Source organism: Lepisosteus platostomus, chromosome 4 (genome assembly GCF_059453375.1).
Source record: "Lepisosteus platostomus isolate fLepPlt1 chromosome 4, fLepPlt1.hap1, whole genome shotgun sequence".
In the NCBI taxonomy this organism is placed as follows: Eukaryota; Metazoa; Chordata; class Actinopteri; order Semionotiformes; family Lepisosteidae; genus Lepisosteus; species Lepisosteus platostomus.
In genome coordinates this window covers 72,663,411-72,682,360 of record NC_142614.1, presented here as the reverse complement: position 1 = coordinate 72,682,360, position 18,950 = coordinate 72,663,411, and the positions used below count along the sequence as shown (strand labels likewise).

Here is an 18,950-nt window from a genome sequence, read left to right as displayed (position 1 = left end):
ATTTCATTTGTTGATAAATGGAATGTTTTTAATTTACCTTTGACCTTTATTTAACAGCTACAGTTCTGTGAGAAAATATACATGCCCTTCCATATTTTCTGACCTTTTGCTTATTTTAGCCACAGAGCTTCATGTGGGTCCTAGTGATATATAAAGAGAGCCTGAATGAACAAATAACACCAAGTATCAGTGCTTGTTTAATTTATTTCAAAAACAAAGTCAGCCAACTTGTTCATGTGTGAAGTTAACTCCCCCAAAGTTCAATTAATTAAATTAAAATGATAACTAGGGCCAGCAGTGGGAATACTTTATCCAACAATAAGGACTGATTTGGGTGAGCCCTGCTCTACATAAAACTGACAAACAAAAGTTAACACCACACAGAGCATTATGGCATGCTCAACAGATATTTCTGCATACCTCCAAAAAAGGAAATGATGTTTAAAAGGTGACAAAACCATTTCTAAAACACTCAAGCTCCATCAATCCACAGGGTCTTGAAATGAAGGTTTGGGTCGATGGTGAATCTTACCTAGAGTGGCTGACCTGCCAAAATCATTCCAAGAGCACAGCTCAAAATCTGCCAGGAAGTCACAGAGAACCCCAGAGAAACATACAGAGACCTACTGGACTCTCTCGTCTTGGCGAAAAATCAGTGTTCATGACTTCACCATCAGGAAAGCACTGGTAAAAATGGGATTCATTAGAGAGTACCAAGGCAGAAACTGACTTTACTGCCTCAGGAACTGGATGACTTGTCAGTGAAGGAAGTGTGAGTTCTTTGGATCAGCATTAGAGGAAATACCAGGGCATTTATCCATCAGCTGAAGTGCAGTTGTGTCATGCAACAAGAAAAAGCAAGTGCAAGCAAATCTATAAGAGAATGGATGAAGGAGAAAAAATGTAACGTTTTGGAATGGTCAACTGAAACTCCAAACCTTAACCCCTTAGAAATGTTGGGGCAGGACCTGAAATGAGCAGTTCAAGCTAACAAACAGCCCTCAAATGTTATTCAGTTGAAGCAGTTTCATGGAGGATTGACTAAAATAAATTAAACAAACTCCAAACTGTGGTGTTATTTGTTCACTCAGATGCCTTTAATATATATCATTAGGATCCCCATGAAGCTTTGATAACACTGAGTGGTGAAAATATGCAAAAATTCAAAAAATCTGAAAGGGGGCGAATAGAAATGTATTTTATTTACATAAGCCAGACTGCCTGATTAGCTGAAGTAGAGTTTCCCAGGAGTACATACTTGCTTAATATTTCTCTGAAGAAATGGCAGCTAGTTATCAGAAGAAACAAGTGACTGGTTTGATAAAAAGAAAAACAAATCTCTAAAGTAGAAATCAAAGGGTATGAAGTAGTTAACTGTAAGGAATTTGCTTCCAGGCTTTAGAAAGCAAGTGGCAGCTTCAGAATTTACTATTCTGTCTGTAAGGCTTCACATACCATGTCATAAGGCTTTAAAAGCATGCATAGCATAAGCATATTCTACAGCCATAAATCTGTCCTTTCTGCTTGCACAACTAAAATATTTGAGAACAAATCCTAGTTCAACTTTATATGGAAACCAAACCAACCATGACAAATTTTAAGAATACGTACAGTATGATAACCTACTACAAATCAGTAAAATGTTCATTTGTGTTAATTATTATACAAATGATTTCTAGAAATTATATGATTACTTCAAATTCATATCCCCAGTCTGTCAACGTAATTTATGCTCTGTATATTTCTGTGGAAAACTATAAATAAAATCCCCTCAAAATCGTTTCTTTGCTAGAATTATGAAGTACTGAACGAAGTATATCAGATATTTTTACCTGTTGAGTTGTTATATAAGAGCTTGTATAAGAGAATATTGTTATTGTTGAATAACAGTTGATCAGTTAAGATTAAGATGAAGCATGCATTTGAATGCTGACGCTGGAAGAGTTATTGTTGGGTGCACTGACAATATGCAAATAAGTTCAAACAAGAAATGACATCTGAAACCTGTACTATCAGTTAATATCACACATCCTGTGGGATCATTCTGATGTAACAACATTCCAGCGGAACTGTCACAGTACGTCCCCGTGTGTGCCCGTATGTAAGGGAAAAAACTGAACTTTTTTTTAGTGATTATCGTAAACTAAATGCAGTCACAGTTCCTGATTCGTTTCCGCTACCACGAATGGAAGACTGCATTGACAATTTAGATTCCACTCGTTTCGTAAGTAAGCTCGATTTATTAAAGAGGTCTGACAGGTTCAGCTAACTCCCCACGCTTCTGAAATCTCTGCATTTGTGACTCCAGATCAGTTCTTACAATATGCCGTAATGGCATTTGGGTTACGTAATGCACCTGCCACATTCCAGAGATTAGTAAACCTAGTTTTAGCTGACATGCCTAATTGTAATGCGTATTTGGATGATTTGAAAGTGTTGGTTAAGATTGTACATTGTGCACACGTAGCTGGTCTTTGTATTAGTAACACTAGTTTAGGACGGGTGAGTGCCTTTTATCTTGTATGGTTTAGGGCAGTCAGCGAAGGTTAGCGAGGGCGTTAGAAGACACTGAAGACCGAGTGTTTCAGGTTTTGTTTTGTAGTTAGGTCAGCTTCCCCTCACTTTATTAGCCAGCTCCATTTTGTTTGATATTTACTTTCCTTTGGCAGCGCTCAAATTCTTTTCCCTCTGTGTTATTGTGCCCTGTATATGTACCAGTCACTTATTCACTTTAAAATAAATCACTTTTGCACCAAACTTTCGTTGTCACGCTTTCCAAGTCCCTCACCAGCAACCCACCTGCATCCATATCCATCCTAAATCTTACACCCCTTTACCCCTAGACACCTGGGTTCGTAACTGCCCGTATAACTATGGCTTTCTTGCTAAGTGAAATCCACTGAACATCTGAGATGTGCTGAGATGATTTGTGGCATCCAGTGTTCAGAGACCGGTATGTTCTTGTTTAAGGGTTACATAGGAGGATGGAATAAAAAAAGATAGCATCTGCAATCTGATGTAAAGCATGTGTTTCAGATGTACAGCACAGATTGTTTTGCTACTAGCCTATGATTTTCACAGGAGACTCCCTGTGGATCACATTTGGTGATGACAAATGGTAATTAGCAGTAAAGTAGCAAATGTAAAATGTAATTCTTTCTGCAGAACAGTTTCTGTCCTGTATTTTAAAAGTTTTTTTATTTTATTTACTGTATACAGTAAGTATTAAGTGTCTTTTCATGTTCAGTATACTTTCCTATTTTTTTTTCCTACTTCATGGATCTAAATACGCTAGAGGGGATGATTAATAATAGGTAAATATCCAAGGTACAAGGATATTTTGACAATATATTCCTCAATAAGGCAACTGCAAAGTTTAATTACAGTACATAATTAATCATATGTACTGTATGAAGTCATGCTTCTGTTAATGTGAAGAATGAGTAACAGCGGTTCATTGAAACACATCTTACTTGGATAGTTAGATTGGCATTTAATTTGGTTCTGATGAGTTATTTAAAAAAAACATTTTATATGTATTAGGAATATTACAATTGTGTGTTGCTTGCTGGAATAGGCATCAGTTCCCCCATGACCCTATGTTGGATACAGTGGTTAGAAGATGGATTGAAAATTGCTTTTCTTAGCTTGTTTAGGCATGTTTCTTCCTAACATTTGCTCCGCAAATGTTATAGAACATTTGTATACTATATTTTATTCCATCTTCCATAAGCCTGAAATATATTCTCACATACATACATCACACTCATGATCATCATCTAAGCGTCCTCGCTGTCCAATCCTCACTAGGATTGTAAAAGTCCTGTAAATCTTGTTCCCGTTTTTCCATGCAATTCGCATTGAAACTGCTGGGTTTCTTGGTAGCACCAGCTTCACTCAGACCTAGACACAATATTGGTTGGGATCTGTTGACAGGATCCCATAATTCGGTACGTGGTGTTGTGCGCTTTCTTGAGAACAACCTTGCATCAAAGCCTTGTCTGTTTTTCGCTTACTTAAGTTATCTTCAGTCTGTTTTTAAACATACTTAGTGGGTTCTTGTCTGTTAGGATGTAGGGTTTTGAAACCTCAAGGCTTCTTGTTTGTTTTTCAAATGTATTTCTGTCCCTGATCTGTATTGACTGTTCCCCCACCCCCCCATTTTTCTATACTCCATGCAGTTTCAAGCAATTAAAAAACCTCCTTTAATGTACTATACTTCATTCTTACTCATTGTTGTCTTTTGTGAATACCATTATTAAAACAATTCTGAGAGCTTTGTGGATATTTTGATTTTCTTCATGGATTCCTCTTCCTGAAAATCAGTTTTTGCTGTATGTGGAAAATAGAATTTCTATGATGAACTTAGAGAAAATACATTTTTCATTTGTAACAGTACAGCATACCTCACTTCTTAGATCAGCTATCCTTCCAAACTGAACATCCAGGGAAGGAAGAACCTGTCTAGAAGAGTTTAGATGGGAGAAAATGTCCAAGAAGAATATCAATATTCCAGTCGCTTGTATGTCAGTGACCAACCCTATCTCCAGTCGCACATGGACGTTGCAATGATTGATCTAGTGTTATTGGAACCAGGTGGAAACAGGTTTTGTAGTCTGATGGGACAGAATTTGAACTTTGTCAGAATCATAAGCTGGTCGTGTATAGGACCAGCTGTGGAAAAAACACCCCCCTAAATCTGTTACCCATGCTTTGTACCAGGTTTTAAATACGGTCTCTGGGGACATAAAAATGGATATGCATATATCTTTTAACTGGTCTCCATTCTCTGGATGTTATTAAAGTTCAATGCAGGGTTAGAACATTAATAACATAACTGTCACGTTCTCCTTTAGAAAGAAAGTAATTCTTGCATGAACAGGATTAAGACGTGCTTCGTCTCGCTGGTTTGTTGTCATGCCAGTATGAACATTCAAGAAGGACAGATGTAATTCCAGGACATGATCAATATACTGTAGCACCATGCAGGTAGGCTTCTATTAATTTCTACAAGTTGAGTTCTTTAACAGCTAGACACTCTTGTCAGCGTTATCATCGTTGGTCATCAACATCAATCACCGTTGCACACATCAATAAGAGTAAATTCTGTATTTCTGATGTACCACTCTCCTACTGTACGTTCATCAATTTATTGCTAAAAGGACTTGACTCCACTGCTGGATGATATAGTCCAACCTCCAGAATACTACTAACAAAGGCATTGTTCACCTCATAACAGGGCAAATCAGTTCCTTTCAATGTTGTTCTTTTATGATTTCCATTGGTGACTTTAATGTCCTTACTGTACATTTGAGACTAGAAATTAATCATAATAAAGTGAATGAGTTTTCTTTGTAGATGGCAGGGACTTGTGTGATTAATGCTTAGGGTTGGAATTGATTCTTGTTAGTGTGCATTTCTTAGCTAAACATATTAAATGTTCCTTTTTAGGGGACTGTAGCAATTAACCTTTTGGACTACTGAGAATGTGTTAAGCATTGCCAAACTGGTTATATACTATGAAATGCATTTTCAGTTGTAATTTTACGTGGAAAACACTATAACTGTACACAACTTTAATTACTAATGGCATAACTTTAAAAGAAGTTCATCTTTCTAAAGTTGCACCTTATATAAAAAAAAACTTTTACCTGGGATGGGTTTAATTCTTTTATGGAACCACTAATACAACACCCCTCCTAATTTCAAAGCTGGCTTTCCAGCAGCTCTTTTCTTGTATTTGCAAAAAAAATATGCCATGGTTTAAGTAAGTAAATGAAATGGAGGTCTGACTAAATTGACACAACCATTGATACACAGCAGTAACTAATAGAGGTACTGTACTTCAGAATGAAGAGTGGAAACAGATAGCGATACTACCTTTTCCATCTTTCCCAATTAACACTATCCTGAAAACACATTTAATCCCCAGTGACACACTAGCAGTATATTAGTACAAAATTGGACCGACTATAGAGTACATGGTGCCAAGGGGATTGTGGCCATCATCTTGGGCATGGTTAGGCTCCCATTCGCCCCGACATGCCCCTTTTTAGCCTCTTTGAGGTTCCTTATCTTCTTTACACACTCTCCTCCAATAGTGACATTTACACTGGCCCCCTCATTAGGGTAACAGGACACATGACTCCACATTCAACTACTTCTGGGTCCTTCGCCTGCAGTCCCAAACTCAAAGTTTCACCCTGTTGTCCTCACTACTAGGGACCTCCTACTCGCAGACACCAACACGGAGCCTCCCGTTCCTACTCCATTAGGCTACTGTCTCACACGCAACCAGCACCCCAGACTCCCAGGTCCACCTCCAGCCCCAGCATCACCAGGTTGGGGGGATACAAACATTTACTGTATCTATATCACCGAGTCTCTTCTATACGCCGTGCTGAGACCCAATACACTGTCCATCTCTAACACACACACATTCTCTCAGGCATCTCCCTCTCACACCCCTAGGTTGTGAACTCACAGCTGCCAGCACACCTCACTCTGTACCCAGACACCACTGCACTACCACACATCCACACAGCTGCCAGCACCCCTCAGTGTGCCCAGCCACCACTGCAGTACCTCTCAGACGAATGCAGCTAGATAGACCCCCGCTTGCTTCCCCAATACCATGTATTGCCAGGAGGAGGGTCCCTCGACCACACAACCCCCTCTCACTAATCAGGTCACAACTCACTCAAACAGAGGACACCGACAGCTCTGCTCTCAACCCTAGTAGGATGCGGTCCCTTTAAATCTGATGATCTTAAACTCCATTTCTCCCATCAGTCTCCTCCCACACTAACATTCTCACTCTTTTCCTCGCAGGCTATTCCTCTCAATCCCCTCCGGGATCGTCATTCTTCTCCACCCCTTCATGGGGTTACTGCAGCGGCTAATCAAGTCTTTGTTCACTCATGCACGGCAGCGTGCTCTCCTAACATCGTCCCAGCTAGTAGCGTCTCTCACCCGCTACTGTCGTGCTTCAGCCCGGCTCTCTCATAGCAGAGCCTCTGCATTCGGGAGAACTAGTCTCCCCCATACTCTCAACAATGCAGCCACGACAAGACTGCGGCCCTGCCAGTTCTTTCCCCTTCTAGGACGTATTCATGCTGTTTTTAAACCACTCCCACACCCTGCCAGTTCTTTCCCCTTCTAGGACGTATTCATGCTGTTTTTAAACCACTCCCACACCTGCTGTTCATTCATTTATTCACGTCAGGTGTGGTTTCCACGGCAGAACGTCTCCCTTAATCCGGTGCTCCGCCCCCCACACCTAACACTCCCTGCATTACACCACAAGTGAAAAAAACATCCCATCCCATCAAAATTGGCCCAAAAACAGTGATCACCATAATTTTAATTTTTAGGCAGTTTCAGTTTATGCACTCCTTTTAACTACCGGTTACTAATTTATCAGGGCTACATAGCAATAATGACTTGGCATGCTAAAGTGACTTTTTTGTAATTAACAGGCGGAGTGCAGTCGTTAACAAGACCACTCATGACAAGCCTATCATAAAAAATAACCAGGTACAGTAACTGCAGGATTCATTAGCCTTCACAGTTGCAGTGTGTGAATTTACAACATCAAACGTGGCGATTCCCCTACTTTTCATTCCCAAATCATTAGAAATAAAAAAGTGTATTAAAAGTCTTTACAATGTAAAAAACACCTTATCCAATAACAAATATGTACAGCTAAGAAAATAAGGCAGATACAGGAGAAATAACAAACACAAGAATGCCTTGCTGGAAAGTAAATATTCCCATTAGATTTAGAAGCACTGAATGTGGGCGAGTCCATGATTTGTCTTGGGATGGGATATCAACAAAAAGCCCCATCACCCTGGGAGCTTAGACAAACAGTGGAAAAAGATAATAAACCACATCAATTTGAGGGAGGGCCAACATGTCAAGACATGAATGTACTGTAAGCAGAATTATTTTTAAAATCAGAAAAAATGGCTGGAAGCCAGTGCAAGGACATCAGGGCAGGAGTGATATAATCACTTGTTTGTGACCTACTGTATTTAAAGTAATAAGTATTAAAAGTACTGTATTAAAAGACAAACGTCTGGATCGTTTTTTCCTGCTACAGGCATAGACAGTATAGGATGCAGCCCGACAATATTACTCACATGGAAGAACTCACATAATTCAATGTCTACAGTATTCTACACATGATGTTAATCCAGAATCAAAGAGCACCCCCAACTTCTTCATTTTGGATTGTAACTCAAGTTTACAATCTTTTGTCGAATTCTACAGAATTGTTGAGAGGGACCAAACAATGTAATTATAATTGAACGAGAATTGTCATTTTCGCTTTCATATTAAAAAAAGTGACAAGAAAATACATATTGCTACCTCAATATGAGGTTTAGCGTGCACATACCTTTGAGTGTCATCTTCCAATAGTCATTTGAACCAAGCCATATTAGTATTTGACCAAGGAAAAATATACTGTATAAATGCTGTGACCAAGAAGAAATATATACAGTACACGCTAAATGTAATCTACTGTAAGTCATATCAGTGGCACAGATTGTTAGCTTTCCTGTAAAAACAATAGGATAGCCTCACTAAAAATAATGCAGTAAGTAGCACAGGTGTATTTGTTTTTTCTACACCAAAGTTCGTTCACTGGGTAGAATGCTGTAGAGAATTATAGAACAGTTAAGCATAGTTTTTATAGCTTTTTAACGTAATTTCTTTGTGACTTATTAGACTTGGGTTGCATGTGCCATTAAAAATCCCTTTGCATGCCAACAATGGCACATGTGTGAATGCTGACCCCCGTTTTAAAATCTTTGAATGAAAACAACAATGCAGATATGGACAAGAGAGTGTTCAGAATGTTAAAGGACATGATATTTTCTTTTGCACTGGCTTATCTCCAGCAGTTACTAAAATTGCTAGTACCATGTCTGGGCATGGGGAATCCTTTATAATGTTAAGTATTAAGGGACAGAGAAACAAGAGTGAAATAAAGCAAAAAGGATACAGTCTCCAACAAACAGGTGGTGGGCTTCATACACATGCAGGAGAATTGCTAAGGTTTATAGACTGTAAAGGAGTGAAGTGAGATACAGAAAACTCCAGATAAAAAAATAACCTTGTCAACATAAAGAATCAAAACATAGTTAGTCAGATTGGAGATAAAAGAACTCTTAGTGGTCACTGAATCCCAGATGTTATGAAGCGGATCATGGACAAACTTTGTAAGACCATGAAAATCTGTAAAATCTGATACCAGAGCTTAGGGAATCATTTACAGTATTATGTTTAGCATCAAGGGGCATAAGGGAGAGAAACGGGAGTTAAATGGACTGGGTCCCAGCAAACAGGAAGCACGTGTCATATGTGATATCAGTTCAGCAAGGTTTGCAGGAGTAACCAGAGTAAAATGAGGGACATGAGAGCAAGCAAAGTCAGGTATACAGAGAGCTGTGCTGCAGAGGCATATGAAGAATTGAGAATGTTATGCCAGTTTGTGATTAAACTGAGTGATAAATTGTGAATTGATAAATTGATAAATTGAGCATATGCAGTCCATCCAGACTTGTCCCCCCAACAGGAATATGAGCAATGTGTGCACTTCTCAAGCCATGCACTTAGGCTCTTCTCAATGAAATCAGAAATGTATTTTTCCTGAGTTATTATGCACAACTGTATAATAAAGTAAATGTATAATAAATGTTACTAAAGTAATCTCTGACTTTAAAGTGATGATGAGTGATTATTACTCATAATAAGTAATAATTAGTGATGTTCTAAACCCAATTGTTCCCCAAAATGTAGTTTTATACTTTTTATACTTTCAATATAAAAAGTAATTATTAATAATCTAACCATTATTATAGCTAACATGTTCCTACCTGGTTGTATCTATAATTATAAAAACAAGTCATTCATGTATTTGTATAGCCAAACTGAAAATGTAGCACACTATGGTTTTGCATTCATTTTTTATCTGAATCTGCATTGGACAGATCAATAAAAGATGCAGAATTCACCTGAGGAAAAATAACAAGCTAACAAGAACAAGCTGGATGAGATCCTTGGATCAGTGAACTACTGTACTAACTACCAATTAGGCTGGATGTCCTGCATGGCCTATCATTTGTACCCTTCCGTTTTGTTCTATGATCTTGTTTAAGAAAATCTGAAGTTTCTTTTATTACCTTACATGCATCTTTTTCTTACTGCCAACGATTCCTTTATCACCAAACACTAAGTTCAGATTCTCTGGGAGCAATACTTTTAAGAGAGTACTTGTCTTTTAATCGCACCGCAGTCCACCAATTTTCAGTTTTCTGTGTGCACTATGATAGTTTATTATAATAATAAGCACCTTTTTTTCCTGGCACATTTTCAATTCATTAAGACTTGACTGTGAATTGAATAGACTAAAAAAAATAAGTTGACCTTGTGATGCCTGAAGCACTAAAGTTGTGGGAAGGCATAGCACAAAAGATTCATTGGCAGGTTTTTCCAAGACATCAGCATCTGGTGTATCAGCAATGACAAAGGCAAGAGAAAGTGGTCATTAACAAAGAAAACTTCAGCAGCAATAATTTAGCAAAGGACAGAAGGTTATAGTTTTTTGAGTCTGACTAGTATAAAATAGTAGTTGGAAGAAAAGAAGGACTGCATTGCATTACAAAAGATGAATGTCCAAATCTGATGTACTGACACTCAAATACTTGACATTTTATTATTATACTCGGTTTTGAATATTTGAATTTATTATGTTAAGTTTTCACAGTTTCTTTCTGGGGATTTTTAAAATATAGTTTTACCGTATAATCACACACAAAACATCATGCAGCAGACCATTCAACCCATTTTCCATGACTCACAGGTGGTAAACTATAAGTCACATCTCTCCCCCTCTTCCTAATCCTATCCCTGTCCTGGTGATAGTCCCTGCCTTCAAAACCACAGAGAACCCAAGAATAACCAGAAGAGTATAGTGCCTGGGGCCTGAGGGCCTTCAGCTCCCCTACAGTATCCCAGAGTGGACTTGAGAAACTGAGAGATCTAGCACTGGGTGACTATCTTCTCCAGCGGTAATAAAGGAAGCCGTATCCGCCTCTGCTGGACAGATACTGAACTGTAAGTCTGGGTATGAGTTGAAATAAATTCAACACAAGAAACATTGGAAGCATTTAAGTGTTTTCGATGTTTATATGTGCACAGGACTGTGAATTATTGTATTTATTTATTGTGCATACCAGCAATGCACATGAAATTTTTAAAAATTAAAAAAAGTGTTTCTCAGGTAGACATACTGTAAATTGTGTCAGATTATCAATCTGCGTTCTTTTATGTAGTTAATTCCTGTGTGCACTCAAAATTAGAACATTTTGTGTGCTAATTCCTGAAATAAAAATTGGATATTGAAGTGTACACTTCTGAATTCCAACTTTCTACATTTTCTAAAATTATCTAGCTGATTTAGTCTGTTCCTGTATATCAGCCTACACATTAGTTTTCCATTTCATAAAAACCATGGAAATCTTAGTTCTTTTAATGTAGCACATTATAAGCAATCTAATGTTCCCTAAATTCCATAAATATAATCATGTTAAAAAGCACATTTGGTATACTTTCAAATGAAGCTGAAAACATTTTTGTCCTCTTTAAACAAAGTTTGTTAATCCCAGTAATTTTGCTAGTGTTAAACCCTCTACAAAATATCCAAATGCATATCACATAATTGGGTTTCTAAGTCATTTGTCTAATCTCATTCTTATTTATATACTATTATCAAAAGATAGGTGTGTCTGAATGTGTGACCTTGACTAGATTCCTTTAGGTAAGACTGTTCCCTATCAATCTAGTACTTGGGAAGATTGGTACTCTGATGGTACACTGATGGTGTAGCAATGATGATTTGCAGAAATGTTATAAAATGGCTTGATTTTTTCCAGCAGCTGAAAATATCAAGGTGGAAATGCGTTATCTGTGTCATCTAAAGATCTGATATTTAACATAAAATCATATTTTGTAAATATGTGTTACATTACAAGCTAAGTTGATATTCTCATTGCTACAATATTATTTTCAGAAATGAAAGTACACTAGAAGCTGGTCCTTTGATACAAAAGCCTTTCTCCTCCCTCTCTGTGATGTCCCAGTACATTATTTGTGTTTCATTAGGTACATCTAAGAGATGTCTTTTAAAAAAAGGCATACAGTACATACCAGAATTAGGGATGTACAACATTAATATATACAGTAAATGTATACTTGTCAATATTAGGAGTCTAAATCAAATAAAGTGTATTGAATATACTGTATACAGTTAAATATTAATGTGTGTAACAATCGCTTTAAAAAGGGTACATTTTATGAAGTATTCATTGTCTGTGAACAAGGCATTAGTGATTTACTGAAGTTTTCAAGGTTGTGTTTTGAATCATATCCTGTTATTCAGATATCCATGTGAACTTGGAAATAACAGTATAGCACAAGCAACAAAATCAATGACTCAGAAATAAAATGAACAACAACTTCGATGCTTCTATGCATTGAAAGTAGTTAACACATACTCAGACTTGCTATATTTACTGTGAAAGGAATGATAAAGAGATCAGTGATACATTGAATTCAAAGTGCATGTATTATGCATGCTTTAAAATAGTCCATTATCTTAGGTATAAGTATGTAATATTTTTACACTGTTTTAACTCTAACTAAAATAAAAATATAATTCATAAATTATGCATGCCATTGCATCTGAGGAATGCCAAAGTGTTGCAACATAAAGAACCAGCTGAACAAACAGTTTTTTGGTTGCCATCTTTGGAATGGAATGTTGCAGCCATTCTGTGCCTGTAAACCTCCCATCAGTTTGAGCGGGGAAATGTCCTGAAATAGCTAATTATTTTAGGGAGGGAGAAATGCAGACATGAATCATCTTATTAACCCATAATGGATTTGGTCATGGTGCCACTGTTAACACCCATATATTGTACAGTCGTTACTGCAGTGTAATGTCTCCTGATCAATGTCAGTGTTTTTTTTAAGTGTTCACTGCAAGGTGCAAGGTGCAATGCTTTTATGGACTATAGAGTTAAAGCTAAAATTTCCTTACCTTACATTACCTTAAGAGATGCAGAGATCTGGCACCAGATATTCAAATGTAAGGGTTTGTTGGAAGAAGGAACACTGTAGTTGTTTGAAAACAGTTTTAGCCCATGTTTATCTCTTATTTAGAAACTCCATTTATTTCTGTTGCATCGCTACAATTTGGAATAGTAAGCTGGGTGAATGTGGCCAAGGACCTCATGACTGCACAAGGGGGAAATGGGAAAGTGTAGGGAGACTCCTCCGTCTTGTCCTCCTTCGAGTCACTCGTTTAAACCACCACAGGCTACACAGCCCCGTTCCGGGGAGTTCAGCATCCACCAGAGGCTTCGGGGGGCTCTGTGTCACCGGCAGTCAAGCGCGCAGTGTGGTGACTAATCCCACCCTCATCTTGGTGGCACTTTGCCAGTTGTGAACCATCGCTAGTGACACGACAGAGGAGCAGACTAGGATCATAGAGCTCAGGATGCTCTCTGTGCAGGTTTCAGGAGGCTCTGATTAACCCCATTCAGACCAACTGTATTCAAATCTCTGATAGCACAATATTATTCTGTGCTAGGTTTAGGTTTACCTGCCTACAGGTAAGGTTTATGGAATAATTACTTAACCTATAATTGTTCAATTTTTTCACAGTACTTTCATGCTAATGCTGTAAACATCAGCTTCTGAAAGGTTGTCTGCATCAAACCAAACATAAATCACAAAGCCCAGCTACTGTACATCCTTTCTGTGATTTGTCAGAATGGCATTAACAGTGTGACAGGGCAGCTAATTTTTATAAAAAGAGGGACTTATTTTTGAGTCATAGAAGCAAAAAATCTTCAAATTGCTGAGTGAAAGCTGGTGTGCCTGTTAAGATTGAAGGAAAGCAGACATACTGAAAGTGTGCATAAGAGGGATGTGCTGAGCTGTTAGCAAGTAATGACCGATAAAAGGCAGACCCCCTGATCTGTACTCTATCATTGCTAAGATTTTTACAGTTTTAAACAGGAGAGGTGACTGAAATAACTTATGGGCTGAATATTGTTTTTGAAGTGTCCGTTTCCTTCTGTGTTCGCAAGCAGCTTGCACTCATCCAGAAAGTTCTCACTTAATAATTAAACCATATCATCTTTTACCATCCTGATGACTGCCACTGAGCCCTGCCTCAATAAAATAAGCAGCCTTGTCATACTGTTAATACAACCATGAGAAATTAGAGGAAGGATGTAGTGGGGCTTTGTGATTCATGCTTGATTTGATGCAGAAACCATTCAGAAGGTGATTTTTATAGCTTGAGTGTGGTAGTACTGTGGGACAACTGAATAATTACCCTGTGGTGGAAGTGGTTAAACAAACTAAAACAAACTAGAAACAAACACCTTTCACAGCCTTCAGAAATAACATTCAGAACTGTGGTATCTTGCTAGAGGAAAAAAAACACTGTGAATCTGCAGTTGAACTTGCAATGGTTATTTTATGTATTGGACATACTTTGAGGCTGAAGATGAAGGGGGAACCACCGAGGTCACTTGGACCAGACCACTCCCTAGATGATAGCTGTAGTGGTTCTGATTCTAAATGGTTTGGAGACCTGCCATAAGTGCAGTTGGTTTTGACCCTTTGGATTGACTTCGAGGGACGGTGCAATGCAATGACATTGTCACACAATGAAAAGGCTATTTTTGAGTTGGTTCAGTTCTTCTTTTATTTTGTTTTTGGTATTTAATGCATAACATGTTTGATAGTTTTGTGTTCAGCATGAAAACAAGATAATTAAAAAAAATCAGCACACAGGATTTATAACACAACATATTTGTCAGACAATATAAAAAAAGCCAATTGGACAAAACAGTACATACTGTGCTTGTATTGTGTGAAGAACACCCATTATGAGTATTTCAGTCCTGGATTTTGTGTTAGTCGGAACTGAAGTTGTCAATGTGCACACGTCTTATTTTTCTTGTTGACTCCCTGCCGCGCTGTGTTTCAAAGGCATATTAAAAGTTGCTAAGGGAAAGGGTAAAGGACAGCAATGAAAGCTTCTTACAACTTCAAAATAGACAGACAGAGTCTAAGGTCTTTTCTCTGAACAGCTTTGGATTTATTTAGAGCTAAATGTTAAGCTTGTTCCCTTGTCATCACTACCTTTTATGGTCTTCCAATGTAAGGGCTTTGGCAGAGTTTTTATTTATGTCTCCCCTTTGTCTCACTCTCCCTTTTCCTGTCGTTTGTTTCGAATGTGTTGCACTGAGCTTGTGCTGTCTTTTATGTTTGCTTCTGACACAAAGAATCTTTCATCAGCAATGTCTTCTTGTCTTGGCCACCAGAAGCTAATCCTTTTGTCCACTACAATTAGCGGAGTAGTATAAGTAGTATTCCTTTATTATAGGGATGGAACTTCAATTACGTCTGCTGCCTTTTCTACAGAATCTAAAGAATATAATAGCATTTTGACAGAATAAAATAACTTTACTATTTCATAAAGTATGTGTTTATAAATGACAGAAGTCTTCATTATCTTAACATTCTGTTTAAAGTGACTTCTGATCAACTTCCATAGAACATTTTTTTAAATAATCCTCATTTACCTGTATTAGACTGATTCATTACAAAAATCCTCTGTAATGAAACTGGTCTGAGTTTACTATGTGTTTAACAAAGGTTTTGGTTGACCGACCCTGCTGAACTCCTTCAAAATGTGCTTCCATAAGCCTGGTAGTACACATAAATTTAAGATTGTTCTCTCATCATCTAAACAAAAAACTATCCTAAAACATAAAACATAACTTCTCACAAATCTCATATCTTGTTTCCTCTGGAAGTTGAAACTAGGAGTCGGCCTATAAATTGGAACATGGCCAAATATGCTTTGCATGTTTTAATAAATTCATGTGCCAGATTGTGGTAGCACAGTGGAGCAGTGGTTAGCATTTTGACTTGAGTGCTGGGGCCTGGTTCAGTTCTGGTGGTGTTCTTCCCATGTTTTCGTGGGTTTCCTCTAAGTGCTCTGGTTTCCTCCCACAATGCAAAGATAAATTGGTAGCTTCATTGGCTCCTGGGAAAATTGGCCCTGTTGTGAGTTTGTGCATGTCTGTCTCTTTGTGTGTCCTGTGATGGACTGGCATCTGGTTCAAGGTTTACCCTGCCTTTCACCCGTTGCTTTCTGGGATAGGCATTGACATTGAATTTGATGAAATGGTCAAACAATGGATGGATGAATTTACCAGATGGCCTTATCTCGGATGTTTAAACTCATCAAGTCTTGGAGCATCTGGGCATTATTTCTAAAAGTACATCTTGTATCCTTAAAGAAAATGAATTTGCAATTGCTTAGTTTCAATATTCATACAGTTTGCTGCATAAACATACATAGTGTTTGCAGAATGCTAAGCTTTTTTTAGAATATTGCATATTGAAAATGATTTAATTAAACATACCTTGTGCCTCACCTGCATATAGCATTACTGAAGCTTCAAAATCCTCTCCATTTGATTCTGATTTGATTCTAAAATCCTAGTCAATGAAACATTACCTGGCTCTCAGTATTGTGGAAATGCAGAGTCCATTTTTGAAGGTGTAGAGCTCACTTTGAAGTCACAAGTGAAAGCCAGGCCTCATTTTGCTGGACCGATATGATGCACTCCAGGTCAGTTTTGCAATGTTAAAATCGCATGTCTGAATGACATACTGTAGATAAATTTGAAAAAAAAAGAGAAAACAAGCATGAGCTCAAGTAATTGGGGAATACAGGCATTACTTTCTCATGCCAAGGAACTGGGTGTTCCTGTGATGGCTACTCTTTAACCTTCCTGTTTTTTTTTATATCTCTCGCCTCCACAGGGGAAGTGTGTGAGCCAAACCCATGTGAGAACGGGGGTGCCTGCTTTACGGGGTTGGCTGACGAGCCGTTTTCATGTGAGTGTCCCGCTGGCTTCACAGGTCCCAAGTGTTCTAGTGTTGTGGAGGTTGGTAAGTGAAAAGCACAGACTACGGCCACACCTTTTATCCTGCATGTTTGTTTCTTATGAGGCCCTGAGCTGTCACGGATTGCGGACCTTCATGCCGGCATTCTGTGGCCTGCTGTCGAGAGCCTCAGTTAGTGGCATTCCTTGTGCAGTTGCTGTCTTAATTCTTGTTGTCTTGTCCTGTGTTGGTGTCAGTCTTTTGCGGTGAACAGTAAGTGTCCAGTCTCAGTGTCACTGTGACAGTAATCGTTCTCCTGTTGTAAGGTGGAAACCCTGTGGGCATGCTCATTGTAAATTTCCAAAGAGGCCTTTTTGAGGCCTGCTGTCTTTTTGTGTGCAGCGGCTGCCTTTACAACACATACAGCATCTTGCTGTCCTACTGTCTTTAGTCATGCAGTGCACTGCAGGCTGCCCATAATCTGAAATTATTCATTCTTATCAACTCAAAATTTCTAAAAAGTCCCCTTTTTGAATTAGTTTTCCTATGAACGCACTATTCTAAATTCATGAAAATGCCTATTTTGGTTCAACGACCCAACCCCTGGTGCCTCTGTAGTTTGTGAAAGGCAGAAAACCTTGAAGAGCCACAGAAATGTGCAAATGTGACAGCTAGTTGTGTAAATTCTATCAGAAAAATTATGCTGATGCTGTCAGCACCATTTAGATCTTAAGGTGGATTATTTAATCAAATACATTTAGGGTTGAAAACAACTTTAATAATCACATAATGTTGCAGTGATAACCAGATGATCATTTGTCCTACTGAGTAAAGAGAACCCACTGTACATTTTGCTGAACAATGGAAGAACAGCCCAACTCATCTGTACAATTCAGTATTATTGGGAAAGACAGAGCTGTTCTGCTCAGATCTGCACACTCTGGGTTTTAAATTAGAGGTTTTCAAGATTTTTAAAAAATATATAAAAACTAAAAGAATGTGCAGTAAAATATATAAAAACAATAAACATACTAAATTTAATTTAAGTATTCTTTCTCACTTTCATTTAAGGAGCAAAGGATTCTGAAGGACCGTAATTGTATATAATTTGTCCTGAAATACTTTAGAAATTAATTGTATTAGGACTATGAAAGTTGATACAGCATGACCCTTTCATTTGTCTGTGACTCTAGACATTTCAGCCTCTAAATGCATATAAGATTATATCCAGACATTACCTCATAAACTATGATGTTTGCTTAAAAGTATTATGGGTGGTCTCAACTGCATCTGAGGACTTGCTTCAGCTATACGAAACTTGTGGTTTTAAATGATTTTCTCTGAAATGTTTAGACAGTTACATCAGCATTGCTTTATGTGAGCTTCCTGACACCACTGGAAAAATTCGGACATTTCACATACACTTCCAATCTTGCTGAAACTTAGATAACTTCTATTTTATTTTTTTTTGTTAGAATTCAGGCATAGCTAATAAACAAATACAATGTGTTTTGGTTCCTTTTACTTATAACTGTCACGATTGTAGTCCCTCCTCCTTAAGGGTGCTCCGGCTCTTTCACTTTGGATTTGATTCTGTGTACCTGACCCCTGTTCCCAGCCCACCTTAAAAGCCAGGCGCTGACGTTCATCCTGTATCTGCATCTGGTTTCCGCACCGTGCGAGTCCGGTACCTGGAAGCGCCTGGTCCCGTTAAGGTTTTAACCCCTGTTCCTGTTCCTTGTCCGCCGGTTCTGACTCGGTTCGTGTTTTTAATTCTTTGTTTGGGTGAATCACCTGGCTATGAACTTTCTTGCGTTTTTGGATTCCCTCTATGGATTACTTTTGGATTGTTTGCCTCGGCCACACCTCCCCCGTGCACCAGCGCACTTTGGACACACACCCCTGTTTTCATCCCCGTATTCCTGCATGACTTTTTTCCTAGTGTTTCCCACTTCTTCGGATTG

At 38.2% G+C, this 18,950-nt stretch overlaps 1 protein-coding gene across 2 annotated transcripts in view; it reads left to right on the top strand.

Moving 5' to 3' along the window:
• The window catches only part of edil3b (EGF like and discoidin domains 3b), a 267,283-nt gene that overhangs the window by 24,660 nt on the left and 223,673 nt on the right, over window positions 1-18,950 (top strand). Inside the window, exon 2 of one of the 2 annotated variants that reach the window (XM_088630643.1) lies at window positions 16,924-16,998. In XM_088630643.1, the coding sequence (XP_088486769.1) occupies window positions 16,924-16,998 (75 nt within the window). Of the gene's footprint in view, window positions 1-16,923; window positions 17,053-18,950 lie in introns of both variants that reach the window. The other variant, XM_088630642.1, reaches the window with a different exon arrangement.